At 46.4% G+C, this 17,141-nt stretch overlaps 1 protein-coding gene across 1 annotated transcript in view; it reads left to right on the top strand.

Annotated features, from left to right (window-relative positions):
• The first annotated feature begins 935 nt into the window (after nt 1-935).
• The window catches only part of Gabrr1 (gamma-aminobutyric acid type A receptor subunit rho1), a 31,855-nt gene continuing 15,649 nt past the window's right edge, over nt 936-17,141 (top strand). The window contains exons 1-2 of the mRNA XM_040740457.1: nt 936-1,194; nt 15,809-15,862. Of these exons, the coding sequence (XP_040596391.1) occupies nt 1,073-1,194; nt 15,809-15,862 (176 nt within the window). The 5' untranslated portion in view covers nt 936-1,072. The remainder of the gene's footprint in view (nt 1,195-15,808; nt 15,863-17,141) is intronic.

Genomic DNA, 17,141 nt, shown 5'->3' with positions numbered 1-17,141 from the left:
GTAGCTCTTGCCTCCTCCTGTATTTTCATCTTCCTCCTCCTCCTCCTCCTCCTCCTCCTCCTCCTCCTCCTCCAGTTACTCCTCCTTTTCATTTAACCAATGTAGTCTTGCCAGGTAGCCTAGGCTAGCTTCAAATGACTCACCAGATACTGAAATTTTAGCTATGCACCACAAGACGTGGCCTAGGCCCTGCCTCTTAAATTAAGATTCTACCCTCCTGGAGACAGGAAGATCAAGAGTTCAGAAACAACTTTGACTATATGGAGAGTTCAAGGCCAGCCCAGGTTGCCTGAGTTTCAGGTTGCCTTTTCATCTGTGGAGTTGTGGGAATCCTGACTGAGTTTGCCAGTACAGCCTGAAAGTTCTCAATTGTGTGAGCTCAGCTTGGCAGAGTCAATAAATTGGAGTCCTGAATGTAGCCCTCTTCCCTGAGACTCTGACTCTGTCCTGTGAGATGGAAGCCTGGGCCAAGGATCCTGGGCAAGCATCAAAGGATAACACTTGATGGCAGTTCATTTATTTCCAGGTGTTTCCAAATGTAAAAGCCCAGTGAGGCTGATGACAGGAACATTGCTCACCATGATGGAACCTTTCCCCCACTCTCATAATCCCAGCCATAGCTGCCCACCAGGTGTCAACTCTGTAGTTACAGAAGTCGTGCATGAGTAAGCTAGAAGCATAGATCAGGGAAGGATCATGGTAAGCATCAGTGTCTCCGATTTCCATGTTTACTTTTCTTTTTTTCTATTTGGCCAACTTGAAAATCCAGACCCTCAGGAGCATGTTCACAACATTTGATGAACTAATTCGGACCAGCCCTGGGAACTGTCCCATGGGACACAGAATTCAACCTCAGTTCAGAAAATCCCTGACATCTGACGCAGGAGGATTTGTGGGGTTAGTGGAAATTGCTTTTTCCCGCTGGCCAGATTACAGACTGCGGCTTCATTTTTGCAGGGGTAAATATCCTTCTAATAACAAACAGCAATGATGCCTTAGGAGAGGACTGACAGAGGCTCCTCACCGGCTCCTTCTCACGGCTTCTCCGAAGAATTGTTTGATTTGGAAATCTATGTTGGCTGTCCAGAATATGAAATTTGGCATCTTCCTTTTGTGGTGGGGATGGATTCTGGCTGCTGAGAGCACAGTGCGCTGGCCAGGAAGAGAAATTCATGAGCCCTCCAGGAAAGGCAGGTGAGTGATGGAGGCAGAGGCCTTGGGGAAAGGATGAGAAACAGATTCTGCATGGTCCAGTCTTGGCCAGCAGCATGGCCACATCTGTGCAGAAGCCTGTCCCCCTCCCCCTCCTGCTCTTTCCCTTTCAGGAAGCTACAATGGTGTTTCCATTGTAATAGAACTACACTCTATATATTTATTGGCATATATTCTTAAATTTGTCATTAATTATCTTGGATTAAAAAAAGGTTCTGGAAAAGAAAATACTGTACATTTTCTGAAAACCAAGGATGGCTGATGTCTGCACAGATTCTCTAGGGACTGATGGAAGTTTTAATCTGGGGGAATGATTTTGTAACTAATTATGAATGTGGGGCTCTTTTAAGTTTGTTTTAAAAACTGTTTTCTTCAGGCCATGCAGCTAGGAGCATCAGTAGATTGCCCAGTACCTGCAGCCTGTGAGAGGACAGGGTGATACATGTTGCCCTAGCCGTAGCCACGTAGCAGATGGAGCTTAGTTAGCCGGAGGCCTGGCCTTCAGCCTCACCTGGCTCCAAGGCCACACTGGCTTGGTGTGCATCTACCACACTGACCCAGCCTGCATCGGTCAGTAAATTAGGCCGCGGGGACAGCCAGGCCCAGCACTCCCTCTTTACTGATGAGGAGAAGCGAAGTTCTTCCTTTGGTCATCAGCATTAATTTCCAGCCCAACCTGAGTTTTTGAGTAAATCTAGCCAGATGTGAATCCACGGAGTGAGAAAGACCAGCTAATGTGAAGGGAAGTGTGTCACCCCAAAGTCTTGCTCCTCCGTGCTCCTTCCTGAGCCTAAGAGCACAGTGTTGCACAGCTGTAACCTCAGCCCTAGAGAGGATGAGGCAGGACATCCTCAAATATATAGGTTCAAACCTATGAAGCCAGTCTGGGCTACATGAAACCCTCCCCCAAAGCAAAGAGAGAGAGAGAGAGAGAGAGAGAGAGAGAGAGAGAGAGAGAGAGAGAGAGAGGGAGGGAGGGAGGGAGGGAGGGAGGGAGGGAGGGAGGGAGGGAGGGAGGGAGGGAGGGAGGGAGGGAGGTAGAAGAGGAGGGGATGGAGAGAAGAAGAAATGAATTGGTTTTATATGCCATTGAGATCTCCTTCTGGCAATTAAAAACAGGGAATTAGATTTGGGTCAGAATTTGGGCCCATGAGGGAGACTGAGAATCATCAGCATTAGGTATTTGTCCAGTGTCTAGCTTTTTAGACTTAGAATAACATCCTGCAGGTTTGTCCGTCACAAACAGCAGACATTCTTTTCGTAAAGGGCTGTCTACTGTCCTATTAAAAACATACCCCTTCATACTGTAGCTTAGCTGTTGTGAACAGTGGCATGGTGAGTGTGGAAACGCAGACATCTGTTCAAAATGCAGACTGAATTAAAATCCTTTTCATATAAGCTCTGAAACACGAAGGCAGGGCAATTCTATTGGTCGTTTGAAGAGCCTCATGCTGTTCTGAAGGGCTGCATGACTTTGCGCCCTCACCAGCAGTGCACAGGAGTTTGCCCTTTTCACATGCTTTCCCACCTTTTAGTGGCGCTTGAACAGCTTCTTTTGAAAGAGAAAAATGGCAGGCAGAGGTGTGTCTTTGTTCTGTTTTAAATCCACTTATTTGCTTTCTTACTGAGTTCAGTTCCCTGTGGATTTTTGGTGGCACCCTTGTCAGATGTATGCCTGTAGGTCTGCAGCCCAGACTGGCCTCTTCATTCAACTGATTGCTCCCTTTACCATGCAGAAGCTGAGAGTCTGAGATAATCGCACAGTCTTGGTTCTGTTGCATGAGCGTTTGAGGTCACATCTGAAATACTGTCACCAAGCTCAACAGCACAGGGTTCTCCATGTTGTCTACTAGTAGTTTCATAGTTTCAGGTCTTACACTTAAGGCTTTAGCCCTTATTTTTTTTCATAGTTTCAGGTCTTACACTTAAGTCTTTAGCCCTTTTTGGGTTCATCCTTGGATTGGATTTGAGATAAGAGTCTAGTCCATCCTCTGCATGTGGATATCCAGACTCCCCAGCTCTTAATGGAACAGACTGTTTTCCTAGTATGTGTTCTCAGGGTCTCTGTTGTTCAATGGCACCTGTTCATAAGTATTTTACTTTCTGTAGCTATTAGAAAGGGACTTTTCTTTTGGACAGCTCATTGCTAGTGTATAGAAACATGCTTTTTTGTGTCCTCTAGCTTTACTCTATCTGTCTGTCTGTCTATTTATCTATCTATCTATCATCTATCTCCCTCCCTCCCTGCCTATCTATTTATCCTAATAGTTTTGAGTAGACTCTAAGGGAATAGGATCATGTTATCGTTGAGCACCAGTCGCTCTAGCAAGAACAAGTAATACTGTAGCTGAACAGAGATTGCTAGTGTTCATATTTACTTTATTCCCAGAGAGTTAAATAAACCTTCTTAAAAGTTACTTTTTGAACTTTTTCATTTTTTTATTATGGAAGATGCACATGGCAATTTTTTAGTCTGTGAATATATTTTTATTACCTTATTATATTTAATTTGATTTTGCCTACATACATAGCTACTTATTCTTAACCTATAGAAAGGTCATTTGTTTAGTTGTATAAAAATGTATAATATGCATTATATGCCACCATGCAAGCATTTTCCTTTTTTATTAGCATTTAGTTTCTTCCTCTTTTATTATTACGAATCTATTTAAAAGGATTTATTGATTCTTATTTTATGTGTAGAGTGTTTCCTCTGTGTGTAAGCGTGGGCACAACATGCATGCACTGTCCAGAGAGGTCAGAGAAGGCATTGAAGTTTGTGAGTTACCATGTGGGTGCTGGGAACCACTGGGAGCAGAGCCTGGGGATTCCCTGTAAGAGCAGTCAATGTTCTTAACCACTGAGCCATTTCTCTGACCCCTATTATTACAATATTATAATGGTTATTTAGTTAGGATAGACTCTTGAAAGTGTCCTAGATCAGATAGATGTGGTGAAGCACACCTTAAATCCTAGCACTGAGGAAGCAGAGGAAGACAGAATTCTGTGAATTTGAGGCCAGCCTGGTCTACAGTGTGATTTCCAGATAGGCAGTCTCAAAACAAGAACAGCAGCAACAAATAAGTAAAATGGACAGTGTTCGGGTTCAACTAGCATGCAGACACTTAGAACACTAGGTATGAGCCTGGAGATGTTTGAGTGGGTAGTGCTGTCTGCTGACCTTGAAGAGCTGCGTTCCATCCCTGGGTCCTGCAAAGTAAATGGAGAGAAACAACTCCTCAAGTTGTCCTCCGACCTCCACCATTGTGCGTGCAAGACACACACACACACACACACACACACACACACACACACACACTAAAACTCTAGGCAGATTTGACTACATTTCTTTAAAAGCAAAAAGTGGATCCAATATCTATCCTATCCTTCAAGTTGAGTTTTGTGTTTGTGTAGCCTAAACTTTCACCCAGATTCCAAAAATCTCTCTGAAGGCATATCCAGATGTGAATCGCCTTCGTGTGTCATGTAGGGCACTGGGCAAAGTTTCTAGACTAGACTGATACATACTGTCCTTCCTCTCTTCATTGCAAGACTGGGAAGATGTGGGTGCTATACAGGCCCTGGGGATTCCAGCCCAGGCTCTGTTGCTTCCTAGTTACATATCTTCTTGCCATGCTAAAACCTGAACTTCCTCCAAAGGCAAAGAAACCCAGCTAGCTTCAGTAGAGTTCCATTCCAGAGAGACCAGACTTGCTTGCACATCAGGAAATGTGGCGGATCGTAGGAAGGGAACCAGAAAATAAACAGAGGTCACACCTAGAACAGAGGAGAGATAGGGAGGGTCCGGGATAATAGTGGAGTGAGCAGGGTTGGGGAGATGGGGCCCAGAGCATTTGAGAATTGCCAGGATTTGCATGGCATTAGGATAAGAAAGCAGCTTCAGGTGAATGCGCAGCAGGCATTTGGGTTGCTTGTCTGGGAGACTGGTCTTGTCAGGGGCAGGAGGCAGGGGGAGGGCCAGAGTGAAGAAGAACACGTGACCCGGCATCACTTAAAGGCTATGGAGACACACCTGTACATTTTCAGGGAGAGGCGGGCAGCTCGGGGAGAACTGGACTGAAAATGTAAATTTAAAATGTGTCCTCTTGGGCAGTGGTAGTTGTTTGGCAGCCAGTTCCAAACACCTGCCTCAAGGTGCCAAGGGCGAGCCCTCCCCTGGTGTCAATCTCAGTCCAAGCTCCGCCCCTAAAAAACCCACCATTGGCAGCTCCACCCCCGAGGACATTAAAAGCTCCACCCCTGGATTCACCCTGAGATTCCTGGTTTTCTGTTCCTCTGGGGCCAACCAGGAATTCTTTGCTCATATTTAACTTGGATTTAATTCGGTCTGATTGGCTTATCGCATCACCAGTGGTGGGTTTCCAGTAACCTTTTCATTAACCGGGATTTTTAAACATAGCAGTAGTCAAGGGACCCAAAGAGAGAAAACGGCAAAAGGATCATTTAAGAACACAGAGGGCAGGCGGATCTCTGTGAGTTCGAGGCCAGCCTGGTCTCAAAGCGACACAAAGAAACTGTCTCGAAAAACAAAAGGCAGGAAGTAGGTACAGCATGTAGGCTTCTAGTCCCATCTACTTGGGAGGCTGAAGCAGGAGGCTCACATGGTCAAGGGTGGGCTACACAGCAAATTTAAACTCAGTGTGGACAGCTCAGTGAAAGAGGGCCTTGGGACCAGCGTGGTGGCGCACACCTGTAATCCCGTACTTGGGAGGTGCGTCATCTTTAGCTTCACAATGAGTTCATGAGACCTTGTCCGGAGCCGGGGATCAGTCCATTGACAAAACGCTTTTTTAGCATACATAACCCCTTGGGTTGCTGCTCAGTACTGACCCCCAGCTCTGCACACTTACACAAAAGGAAGAGATCTGAGGAGGAGACTGTGAAGGAAGTGCAACTGAGGACCGAGGGGAGAATAGAGAGATGGAGGACACTAAGAACACTTGATGACTTCCATCGTTTGTTAGAGCAGTTACTAAGCCGTTACCAGCTTCTGGGGACCTCAGACTAGGAATCAGCCTAGAGAGGTGTCAGTGCTTTCCTCGGGACGGCATGGTCAGCAGGGTGAGTTTACACCAAGACTGGGTTCAGTCAGGTAGAAGGCTGAGAAGTGATACAGGATACAGGAGCCCCACCCCCGCTGCCACCGGAACCAGGTGGAGAACTCAGCAGCCAGCAGCCAGTTCCCCTGACAGCACTACAGGCTCTCTCCATGACAAACAACAAACACATTCCTGTTTTATGTCTCTAATGCCTAATGCATTTAATCAGCTGTGGGAACTTCACTCATTTAGTGATGATCCCACCTGTTCAAAGCCACACAAACAGCGTGAATAAGATGTAACTGCTGGGTCTGGAGAGATGGCTCAGTGACCAAGAGCACTTGTTGCTCTTAGAGAGGACCCAAGTTTAGTTCCCAGCACCTATATAAGGTAGCTCACAATCACCTGTAACTTTAGTTCCAGGTCTGATGTCCTGTGTTGATCTCTGTGGGCACCAGGTACACATGGGGTACACATACATACATGTAGACATTCATACATATAAAGTAGTTTTTAAAAGGTGAAAATACTAAGCAAAAGCTGTTCACAAAAGTTGCAGTGTAGGTGGTGGAGATTTGGCTGCACAGAAGAAAGGCCTTTCCAAGGGAATTGGGGGAAATGCAATCTGAAACTTCTGTCAAAGGAATAGGTGGGGGGAGGGGACACACTAAAGCTTTAAATGTAGGAGTGGTGTCTTCCAGAAGGAAGGAGGGGGACCTTATATTCAGACATGTAACAACAAAGCAGGAATGGCCTAGGCAGAGACTCTGCCTGAGGCACAGACAAAAACATTCTCAATGTGAACTTCCTATAGAAGAATAATGAGTCCGGTCTTTGTGTTAGGGCCCCACCAAATTCTTAGGAACAGTTTTCAATGACTGTGGCAGATGGATGACTTGATCCAATGACTCCAAGACAAGACAGGGCAACAGATGAGTACAGCCAACACCAGGCTGCCTTTTAGTCCAGCCTCAGTGCAAACCTCCCTTCCATGTGCAGACCTCAGTGTTCAGAGTGGTCACATGTAAAAACAGCCATTACCTTCACGGAAACAGTATGTATAGCTATGAATCTATCTCTGTCTCTCACTCTACTCATCCACCCATCCATGGGAAAGGGAGAAATTTATTTTTAAAAGTTCAGGGCCTGGAAAGATGACTCAGCACTTATTGTCTAGGTTTGGTTCCTGGCACCCACATGGTGGATCACAATCATCCATAACTCCAGTTTCCAGAGATTTGACTCTCTCTTCCAAACTCTACAGGCCCCGGGCACAAACTTCATGCACATACATACATGCAGGCAAAGGACTCATACATATAAAATGGGATAAATATAAATTTGTGGTAGATGGGCACGGTAGCACGCACTTGTAATTCCAGCAATTGGGAAGTTGAGGTGGGAAGATTTTTATGAATTTTTGACTAGCCTGGGCTACATGACAAATTTGAGGTTTGTCTGGGCTAGAAAATAAGGCAACCCAGTGTTACAAAACAGAAAGAGGAAAGAAGGAAAGAACAAAGAATGAGCAAATGAATGAATGAACCAACTTATGAGGCTGTCAAACCTAAACTGCAGTTGCTGATGTTGTAGTCTTGAGTTACAAAACAAATCTGAAAACAGAATTACTCTTGATTGGAAGGCTTCAGTTTTAAATACCTCCCACTGATTGAATGAGAGCCATCTACCTGATGTCTACTGATCTAGAGGTTAATTACATCTTTTAAAAAAATACTTCTCACAAACACTGAAACTGATGTTTAGTGGGAAACTATGTACCTAGCCTAGAAAGTTTCCACAAAACTTACCATTGATCATTCTAGAATATGTGTGTCATTTGAATAATAATGGCCCCCAAAAGCTCATATATTTGAATGCTTAGTCAAAGAATGGTGGGCACTATTTGAAGAGATTAGAGGTTTGGGAAGTATGGTCTTGTTGAAGGAAGTGTGTCACTGGGGGTGGGCTTTGTGGTTTTAGAAGGCCATGACAGCCCCAGTCTCTCTTTCTGTGCTTGTGGATCATGATGTAACTTGCAGCTAATTCTCCAGCACCACACTTCCTGCTCCATGTTCTCAATATGACAATAGATTAAGTCTCTGAAACTGTAAGCAAGCCCCCAATTAGATTCTTTCTTTTATAAGAATTGCCTTGGTCGTAGTGTCACCTCACAGCATAGAACAGTGACTAAGACAGAGTTGGCATCAAAGAATTGGGTATTTCTGTGACAGGCCTGACCATACTGCTTGTTGGCAGAATGTGGAATTTGAGACTCCGAATAGGAAAGCAGTTGAAGCTTTAGCAGGGCTTAATGGGCCATACTAGTAAGGGTGTGGAAGACGGTGGTGCTGAAGGCAATGTAGATTATCATGACTTGGCTCAAGAAGTCTCAGAGGAGAAGAATGTTAGTAAGTGACCTAGAGATCATGCTTGTGATATTTTGGTGGAGAATGTAGCTGTTGTCCTTGTCCAAAAAAATCTGCCCGAGGCTAACTTGAAGAGTTTTGGACTAATGGTGTTAACAGAGGAAATTTCAAGACACGCTAGTATTGAGTGTGTCATCTGGTTATCAGTGGTCACTCTTATGCAGATCTATAATGAAAAAGACAAGCTGAGAAAGGAAAATACAAAATGTACAGTTTGAGGAGAAAAGAAGCACCAGGAAGTATAATGGAACTAAATCTAGTGCTCAAGGAGATAAAACATTTAAAGAAAAGTCTGGTGCTAAATGAGGTAAAGGGCATGGTGGCCTCAGAGCAAGATTCACCCAGTTAAGTTTCCAACTTGTGAAAAGAGATTAAAGAAAAACTTAAGTGAGGGAAACCATCACCAACAGAAAGCTGATGCAGGCGTCATTGAGAGTAGGGGACATGTTCCAGCCCCAGCAAAAAGCAGAACTTGGCAGCTTCAGCCACATGATTCTGACTTTAGAATCAAGAATACAAGAAAGATATTATGGGATCTCCCTCCTGGCTAAGGGAAACTGCTGAGGCCAGGTGTGTGTCAGGGATGTTCCTGCATGGAAACCCAGAGAGGCCATTGCATGAAGCCGTGAAAGTGAAGCCTGGGTTGCATTGGAGACCCCAATATATTAGAGATATCGAAGTTGTGGGATACCTGCCAAGGAAAGCTGCAGACTGGGTGTGGAACCAGTCCAAGAGAAAGAAGTGTTCTGTAGTCAACAAGCTGAACAGAGCTGGAGACCTGAAGGGCTTTTTTTTACCTCAGACATGGAGATACAAAGTAAGGAGTTTGCCCAACTGGATTTAGGTCTTGCTTTGGTCCAGTATTTCCTTACTATGCTGCCTTTCTTCCCTTTTGGAGTGGTAATATATATTATGTGCCATTGTATGTCAGAAGTATGTGATCTGCTTTTTGATTTTGATTATACTAGGGGTTACACAGAGACTTTCATGAGTCTCAGAAGAAATTTTGAACTTTGGACTTTTAAAGTATTGAGACTATGGTAGAATGTGAGCACTTTTGAAACTGGACTGTTTACATTTTGCATTATTATATGATTGCCAGCCTATGAGGACCAGAGATTGGAATGTGGTGGTCTAAAGAACAGCCCCATAGACTCATAGTCATCAGGGATTGACACTATTTGAAAGGATTAGAAGGATTAGGAAGTATGGCCTTGTTGGAGGAAGTGTGTCACTGATGCTGGGCTTTGAGGTTTCTAAAGCCTATGCTAGGCCCAGTCTTTCTGTCTCTCTGCATATGGATCAGAATGTAGCTCTCAGCTACTTCTCCAGCACCACACCTACCTGCCATCATGTTCTTTGCTATGATGGTAATGGATTAGGTCTCTGAAATAATAAGAAAGCCCCCATTCAAATGCTTTCCTTTATAAGAGTTGCCTTGGTCATCATGTCTCTTCAGCAACAGAACAGTGACTATGGCAATACATAACTCAGAAGGCAGATTATTTGTTATCAAAGTCACTTAGTAAGGAATCAAAGGAGATGAACTATTTAGACCTGAGGGAAAGCACAGAATACTCATCATGTAGAAGATGCATGAACTCCAGGACACTTCAGGACACACCACATCCCATGAGCACCCTCACAGCATAAGAATGGAATACACAGGGCAGCTGGCAGGTTCTGTTGGGCTCTGGCAGGTGACTGACCCTCCCAACATGGCCTCAGGCAGCAGACAGAGACATTCAAGTGCCTCTCACCTCCACTGATGCTCGTACAACAGATGCCAACATCCTCAGTGACTCGCTGAATCCAAATTCATTCCTTCTTTTATTTGTGTGTGTGGGGGGCAGAGACAAGATCTCTCTATGCAGCCCAGGCTGAGCTCACACCAACCCTCCTGCCTTGACCTCCTGAGTGTTGGGATTACAGGTTCCACATCCATGCACTTTTCAGTCCCTTCACAGCTAAGCAGACATTTGCCAGGTCAGAACAACCAGGGCTCAAGGTCTGGTTCCTGTTGCCCCACAGAGTACACCCAGATGTCTGACCCTACTCTGTGACTCCCTCAGGTCAACTGAGCCCCTACCCTGGACACTAGTTTGGAGTGTCTGGCTACCAGGGTAGCTATTGAGCATTGGTCTTGAGTGCATTTCCTGGAAGGAGTGAGAATAGTGAGTCCCCCCACCTTGTGGCCTTCATCCACTCTGTGCCTCTGCCTGAGCACCACAGGTCCTCTCATCCACGCTATGCCTCTGTAACTGTCACCTTCTCACAGAAGCTTCTCTAGCCACATGCATAAAACAACTGTCCCAGCAGCGGCTCCCTCCTCCAGAAGACTCTTAGCCAGAGTCCACATGACTGCAAGGCATGATAGAACCTTGGCTGTCCTTGGCGAGCCCCTGTATAGCATGATGCAGGTGTGACTGTCCTAGGCAATAGGAATCCATCTTGACCTCCAAATGGATGGAGCATCTCCAAACCATAAGAAGGGCTGGATTTGAGACTTGGCACAGTTACGAACTTACCAAAGACCTTGGAAGAGTCATTTGGCAGCTTCCAGTCTGTTTCTTCTGTACAGCCGAATGGGTCATCTGTCACTGTCTTGCTTTGATTTCTCTTACTGTGATAAAGACCATGGCCAAAAGAAACTTGGAGAAATGCTCCTTTCATCTCACAGACCATTATGAAGGGAGATCCTGGCGGGAACTCAAGGCAGGAACTGGAGCAGATACCATGAAGGGCATTGCTTGCTGGTCTGTTCCTCGTAGCTGGCTCAGATTTTGTTTTTTAAAGCTGTAAAGTTTGTTTTATTATTTCATATGTATGAGTGTTTTGTCTGCATGCTTGTATGAGTATCACATGTGTGCCTGAGGCTTGCTGAGGTCGGAGGATACGAATGCTTGTGAGCTACCATGTAGGTGCTGGGAATTGAGCCTGGGTCCTCTAGAAGAGTAAGAAGAACTCTTAACTGCTGAGAAACCCTTCAGTCTCTCAACTTGCTCCCTTATACAGCCTTCCCAAGGGTGACATCACCCACATTGAGGGGGGAGGAGGGACCCTCCCGTATCAATCATTAACCAAGAAAATGCCCTACAGACCTCCTTCAGGTAGTCTGACAGAGTCATTTCTCATCTGAGGTTCCTCTTCTCAGATGACTCTAGGTTTGTGTCAAGTTTACAAAACACCAGCCAGGACAGTCACTTCCTGCTTGTTGGCAGGATTGTATGGGCCAATGCACATGTACTTCGACTATTGTGAAATTCAGTGAGCAGGCAATGGGCAGGAGGTTGCTATGAACCTATTGCCCAACTTCTATGGATTTGAGATTGTGGAATAATCTTTTTGTACACTCTGAAGATGTATCACTCTGATTTGTTTAATAAAAAACCAAATGGCCAATAGCTGAGACACCAGAATGCAGAGCAAGCAGCATGGGCTTCACAAGGTAAAGGTGACCAATCCACGTAAAAGAACGTAGAGTAAAGGAAATGTGGAAATTTAAGTTCTAAGAGCTAGTTAGAAACAAGCCTGAGCCACCAGTCAAGCTTTCATAATTAGTAATAAGTAATAATAAGTCTCTGTGTCATTATTGGGGAGCCAATGGCTCTGACTACGATTTGGTACTGCAGGTGAAAGGTTTTCACTGGGAAACTGAGTGTCTGCTTTTCAGTCCAGCACTGACGAGGAAGTCTGGCTACGATTTGATGCTGCAGGTGGAAGGTTTTCACTGGGAAATAGTGTCTGCTTTTCAGTCCAGCACTGACGAGGAAGTCTGGCTACGATTTGGTACTGCAGGTGGAAGGTTTTCACTGGGAAACTGAGTGTCTGCTTTTCAGTCCAGCACTGACGAGGAAGTCTGGCTACGATTTGATGCTGCAGGTGGAAGGTTTTCACTGGGAAACTGAGTGTCTGCTTTTCAGTCCAGCACTGACGAGGAAGTCTGGCTACGATTTGGTACTGCAGGTGGAAGGTTTTCACTGGGAAACTGAGTGTCTGCTTTTCAGTCCAGCACTGACGAGGAAGTCTGGCTACGATTTGGTACTGCAGGTGGAAGGTTTTCACTGGGAAACTGAGTGTCTGCTTTTCAGTCCAGCACTGACAAGGAAGTCTGGCTACGATTTGGTACTGCAGGTGGAAGGTTTTCACTGGGAAACTGAGTGTCTGCTTTTCAGTCCAGCACTGACGAGGAAGTCTGGCTATGATTTGGTACTGCAGGTGGAAGGTTTTCACTGGGAAACTGAGTGTCTGCTTTTCAGTCCAGCACTGACGAGGAAGTCTGGCTACGATTTGGTACTGCAGGTAGAAGGTTTTCACTGGGAAACTGAGTGTCTGCTTTTCAGTCCACAGTGCTGATGTGATGGCTAGAGCAGAAGGCGAGGCACAGGAGGGGCAGCGCGCTGCCCCTGCCAAGAACCACGCGAATCAGTTCTCAAGGCGGTGGGGATGGAGAGCACACAACGGGGAGCGGGATTTTAAGGTGCTTCAGCTAGATCTGGCTGGGCGCTGAGACCCTGGTTGTCCTGTTCTGGGCCTTGTGCACACGAGGAAAGTCTCCCTTCTGAGTAAATACACTTCTAACAAGGGAGTGAGGGTTAGACATACAGGTGAGGGCGGGGAGAAAAGGAACACTCGCAGGTAGTATTGGAGGTTCTGGGTTACGTGAAAGATTTCTTTCCTTGGCTAAATTGCTTTCATTGGCCAGTCCTTGTTTCCTTGTCAAAACGAAGCTCTCCCTCCTCTCTGAAGCAATGTGGTCAGCAAAGTGAACCAAATTGTACAAGTGCTCTGCTGTTGACTGACTGGACGCTCTAGCAGCCTTCTGTCATTAGGCCCCGCTGGGGACATCAGAGAAGTGTTGAGGGAAAACACCCTCCACACCAACTGCTAAAGAACACCACCACTCAGACCCAGGCATCCCACTGGCTAGAAATTCTCACTCCATCAAAATGAAGACAAGTATTCAAAAAGTGCCGTGTCGGGTTCAGTCCAAATACACCTCAACTGTCAGCCCGGCATCATCTTGGGGATGTCTATGCTTTCTTCATATCCTCTGGGGGTTCATTCAGTCAACACTTGGTGAACTCCAAGTTTTCACAAGGCCCCTGCTAACTTCCTCATGAGAGAAGTGACACACATCTTCCACTCCTAACTCCAGAGCCTAGGACATGGTTCAGTTATAGAGTTCCAACCCCCACATAAAAGCTGGACATGATAGCCAAATACGTGAGGTTCAGTGAGAGACCTTGGCTCAAACAGTAAATAAATAAGTGTGGGGACCAACCCAAAGTCTAGCAGAAAGAGGGAGAGCATCCAGCAAGATAATGTGGCCAACACTTCTTCCAAGCCCTGAATCCACATCACCAGCCCAGTGCCTAGCTCTGTAGCTTTAAAAGCTGCTTGAGTTCCCAGAATTTGTCTTGGTTTTCTCACATGTGAATTGGAGCTAATGGGAGGTCTGCCGATAAAGCTCTGTGAGAACTGACAAATTAATCATGAAATATTGATAAGATATGAACGGTACCCAGCCAATGGTGATTACTCAAGCTGTGTTTTATGTTATGCTCAGTTTTATCAGCCACCACGTCAGTAGCTGGTAAAAAGGTGCTGGAAATGTTCCATGCTAGTTATATCGTAACCTAAGCAAGCATCCATCTGCTTGCCTCCCCTGGGCTCTGTTAAGAATGTGCACCGAAACACCAGAGTCATTTCCCGAGTTATTATCTGCTTTATGGTAGCTCTACTTCCCGGCTTGTATATGGTATATTAACAAGGAGTTTTGCTTTAAAGTATTAAGGACAATGGGAAAGACATCAGGGACCTTTCTCTGTGGCCTCTAGGCTAGAGTCTAAGCTTTGCAAAGGCGACTGCCGGGTACCTCAGAGTTTGACAGTTGTGTTGGTTGGTGAGTGGTTGTATTGCAGGCTGGCCCGAGGGTAAAGTCCAAACAGGACAGCTCGTTTTCTGTTCCAACCTCCTTGCTCAGTGGCCTTTGTCTCTCTCGTGTGTTCTTTCTCATGTGAGGAGTCTTAGTCCTTTCTCATTCAGCCACCCTGTGCCGAGAGTCCCCTGCGGCCAGCCCTGCCCTGTGCTGAACATGCCCGGGACTCTGTCCTCGGTGATCCCTTCCCCACCCGCCTTTCCCAATTCCCAGCCCTCTCCTGCCAAGCTCACGCCTGGCCTGCTTCACTGTGCTGTGGACGACATAATCCCTGTCCCTGTCACCAGTGGAGTCCTCTCGGGAAATAGCATTACTTTCAGAGGGCTTAACCAATCAAAAACAAGCACTCCTCACAGAGATGTGGGCAGGTTTCAAGGCATGAAAGCAGGCATGTTGATGTCCCCTAGAATGAGGAACAGCAGGACGCCATGCCTGCCCTGGGCAGAGGCGCGGGGCATAGCAGGTTACCAGCTCTGAAGAAGGAACGGATGAGCGATAGATGCTCCAGCCTGGCTTTCTCCTCCACTTCCTGCTGTGCCCACTCCGCCAAATCCCCAGCCAGAGGCAAGTATACCCAGGAGGGCACAATTCACTGACAGCGTTGTTTGCCACAGTTTCACAGTGGATCCAAGCTAAAATGTGCAACTAACTCTTCAGGCTCACTTTCAAGCCTGGGTACACATGAGTGCATGTATGAGTGTGTGTACATGCACACATATGTGTATGTCTATGCATGTGTCTGTGTGAGTGCGTGTGCGTATGAGAGTGTGCATGAATGTGTGTGAGTGTGCATGAGTGTGTGTATGAATGTGAATGTGTGTGAGTGTGCATGTGTGTATGCGTGTATATATGTGTATATGAGTGTGTATGTTACTGTGTGAGCATGCGTGAATGTGTATGTGAATGTGTATATGCACATGCCCACAGCGGGGGTGTGGTTAAGTCAGATCTCTGTAAATCAGGCCTTCTAAATAATTAATCCTCGTCCCCCGTTGCTGTGAGCACTTGGAAAATGCTCATCAGACCAGATTAATGCGCTGAGCCTTCTTCCCTCCCCACCCACCCCCATTTGATTCTGGTTAGATTTGAAGTGTGCACAGAGGCCAGGGTGCTTTGACAATGTGAGTCACTGGGCAGCCTCTTAATCATCTTTATTTTTGTTTCCACAGCAGACCTCAGAGACAGAGACGAGGAGCACATGATGATGCCCACAAGCAAGGCAGGTATGGCCCATGGTAACAGCGAGGACACAACCACAGCGATTTTCAGCCCTCCCCGACAGGACCAGGAAGAGCTGGCTTTCCTGTCCACGCCCAGCTCCTTCCTCTGCTCAGCAATGCGCTAGTCCCCACATGTCCCATTCAACCTGCACACCCCACGGTCCACTCAAAGCCTGCCTCCCATCGGCAAAATGGCTTTCAGGGAATAAGCTGGTCACCTAACGATCTAAATCAGCCAGGCTCTGAAGGGAGGAAAGAGCCCTAGCATCCTGACCCCTGCCTCGTGCTTTCTCCTGAACACTAGAGTTCCTTCAGGGAAGAAGACAGTGAGGGCTGGCAGCTGGGTAGAGCAAGGCCCTGGGAGGCAGCAGCCAGGAGGCTGACACACTGACAGCCACGGGGAGGACGGTGCATGAGCAGGGTTCTCAGATGTCCCTTCCTGTCTTTCAGCAACCTCGGCCCAGACCCCTGCATCAGGCACGCAAGTGCATCAGGAATCTAGGTCTAACGAGCACCTATCATTGAGCATCTATCTGTACTGAGGGAAGGACACATGGGGAGGCCACTCGGAGGGGACACAGCCTGTCATCAGCATCAGCTGCAAAGGGGGTTAGCTGCTTATGAGGGTCCCTAGGATTACACTATTGGGTAATGAGGAATTCCAAGTGTCACATACTGTAGGGGTAGAGGACACGGAGCAACTCGTATGTCCACCGTGGAAGGATTGGTTAGATGAGGCATATGCAGTAGAGTAAGGGGCATGTGAATTCCCATGTGGGAAAATCCAAGGCGTATTACTAAATGAGGGAGAAGCAAGATAAAGAAGCATTCCTATAACATTAACTGTATAAGGAGAGAAGGTAATACTATATATCAGTACGTCCATGTTTCTGTAACAGACTGTCTAGTCAAGGAAGCAATACAACAAGTTTCTCTGGGTGAGGGGTAGCTCAGTAGAATTAGCTGCATGTTTAATGTTTTAAAAATATTTTATGTGTTTGGGTGCTTTGTCTGAATGTATGTCTGTGCACCATGTACATGCAGTGCCTGTGGAGGCCAGAAGAGGGCGTCACATCCCTGGACTGGAGTTTTGTGAGCCGTCATGTAGGTGCTGAGGATAGAATCTGGGTCCTTTGGAAGAGCAGCCAGTGCTCTTTTCTGCTGAGCCATTTCTCCAGCCCCTACCAGAGAGAAAGAGAGAGAGAGAGAGACAGAGACAGAGAGAGAGAGAGAGAGAGAGAGAGACAGAGACAGAGACAGAGACAGAGAGAGACAGACAGAG

This window comes from Mesocricetus auratus, unplaced genomic scaffold, assembly GCF_017639785.1.
Source record: "Mesocricetus auratus isolate SY011 unplaced genomic scaffold, BCM_Maur_2.0 Super-Scaffold_6730, whole genome shotgun sequence".
In the NCBI taxonomy this organism is placed as follows: domain Eukaryota; kingdom Metazoa; phylum Chordata; class Mammalia; order Rodentia; family Cricetidae; genus Mesocricetus; species Mesocricetus auratus.
The sequence above is the reverse complement of the archived record's forward strand: the minus strand, read 5'-3'. Positions and strand labels throughout refer to the sequence as shown.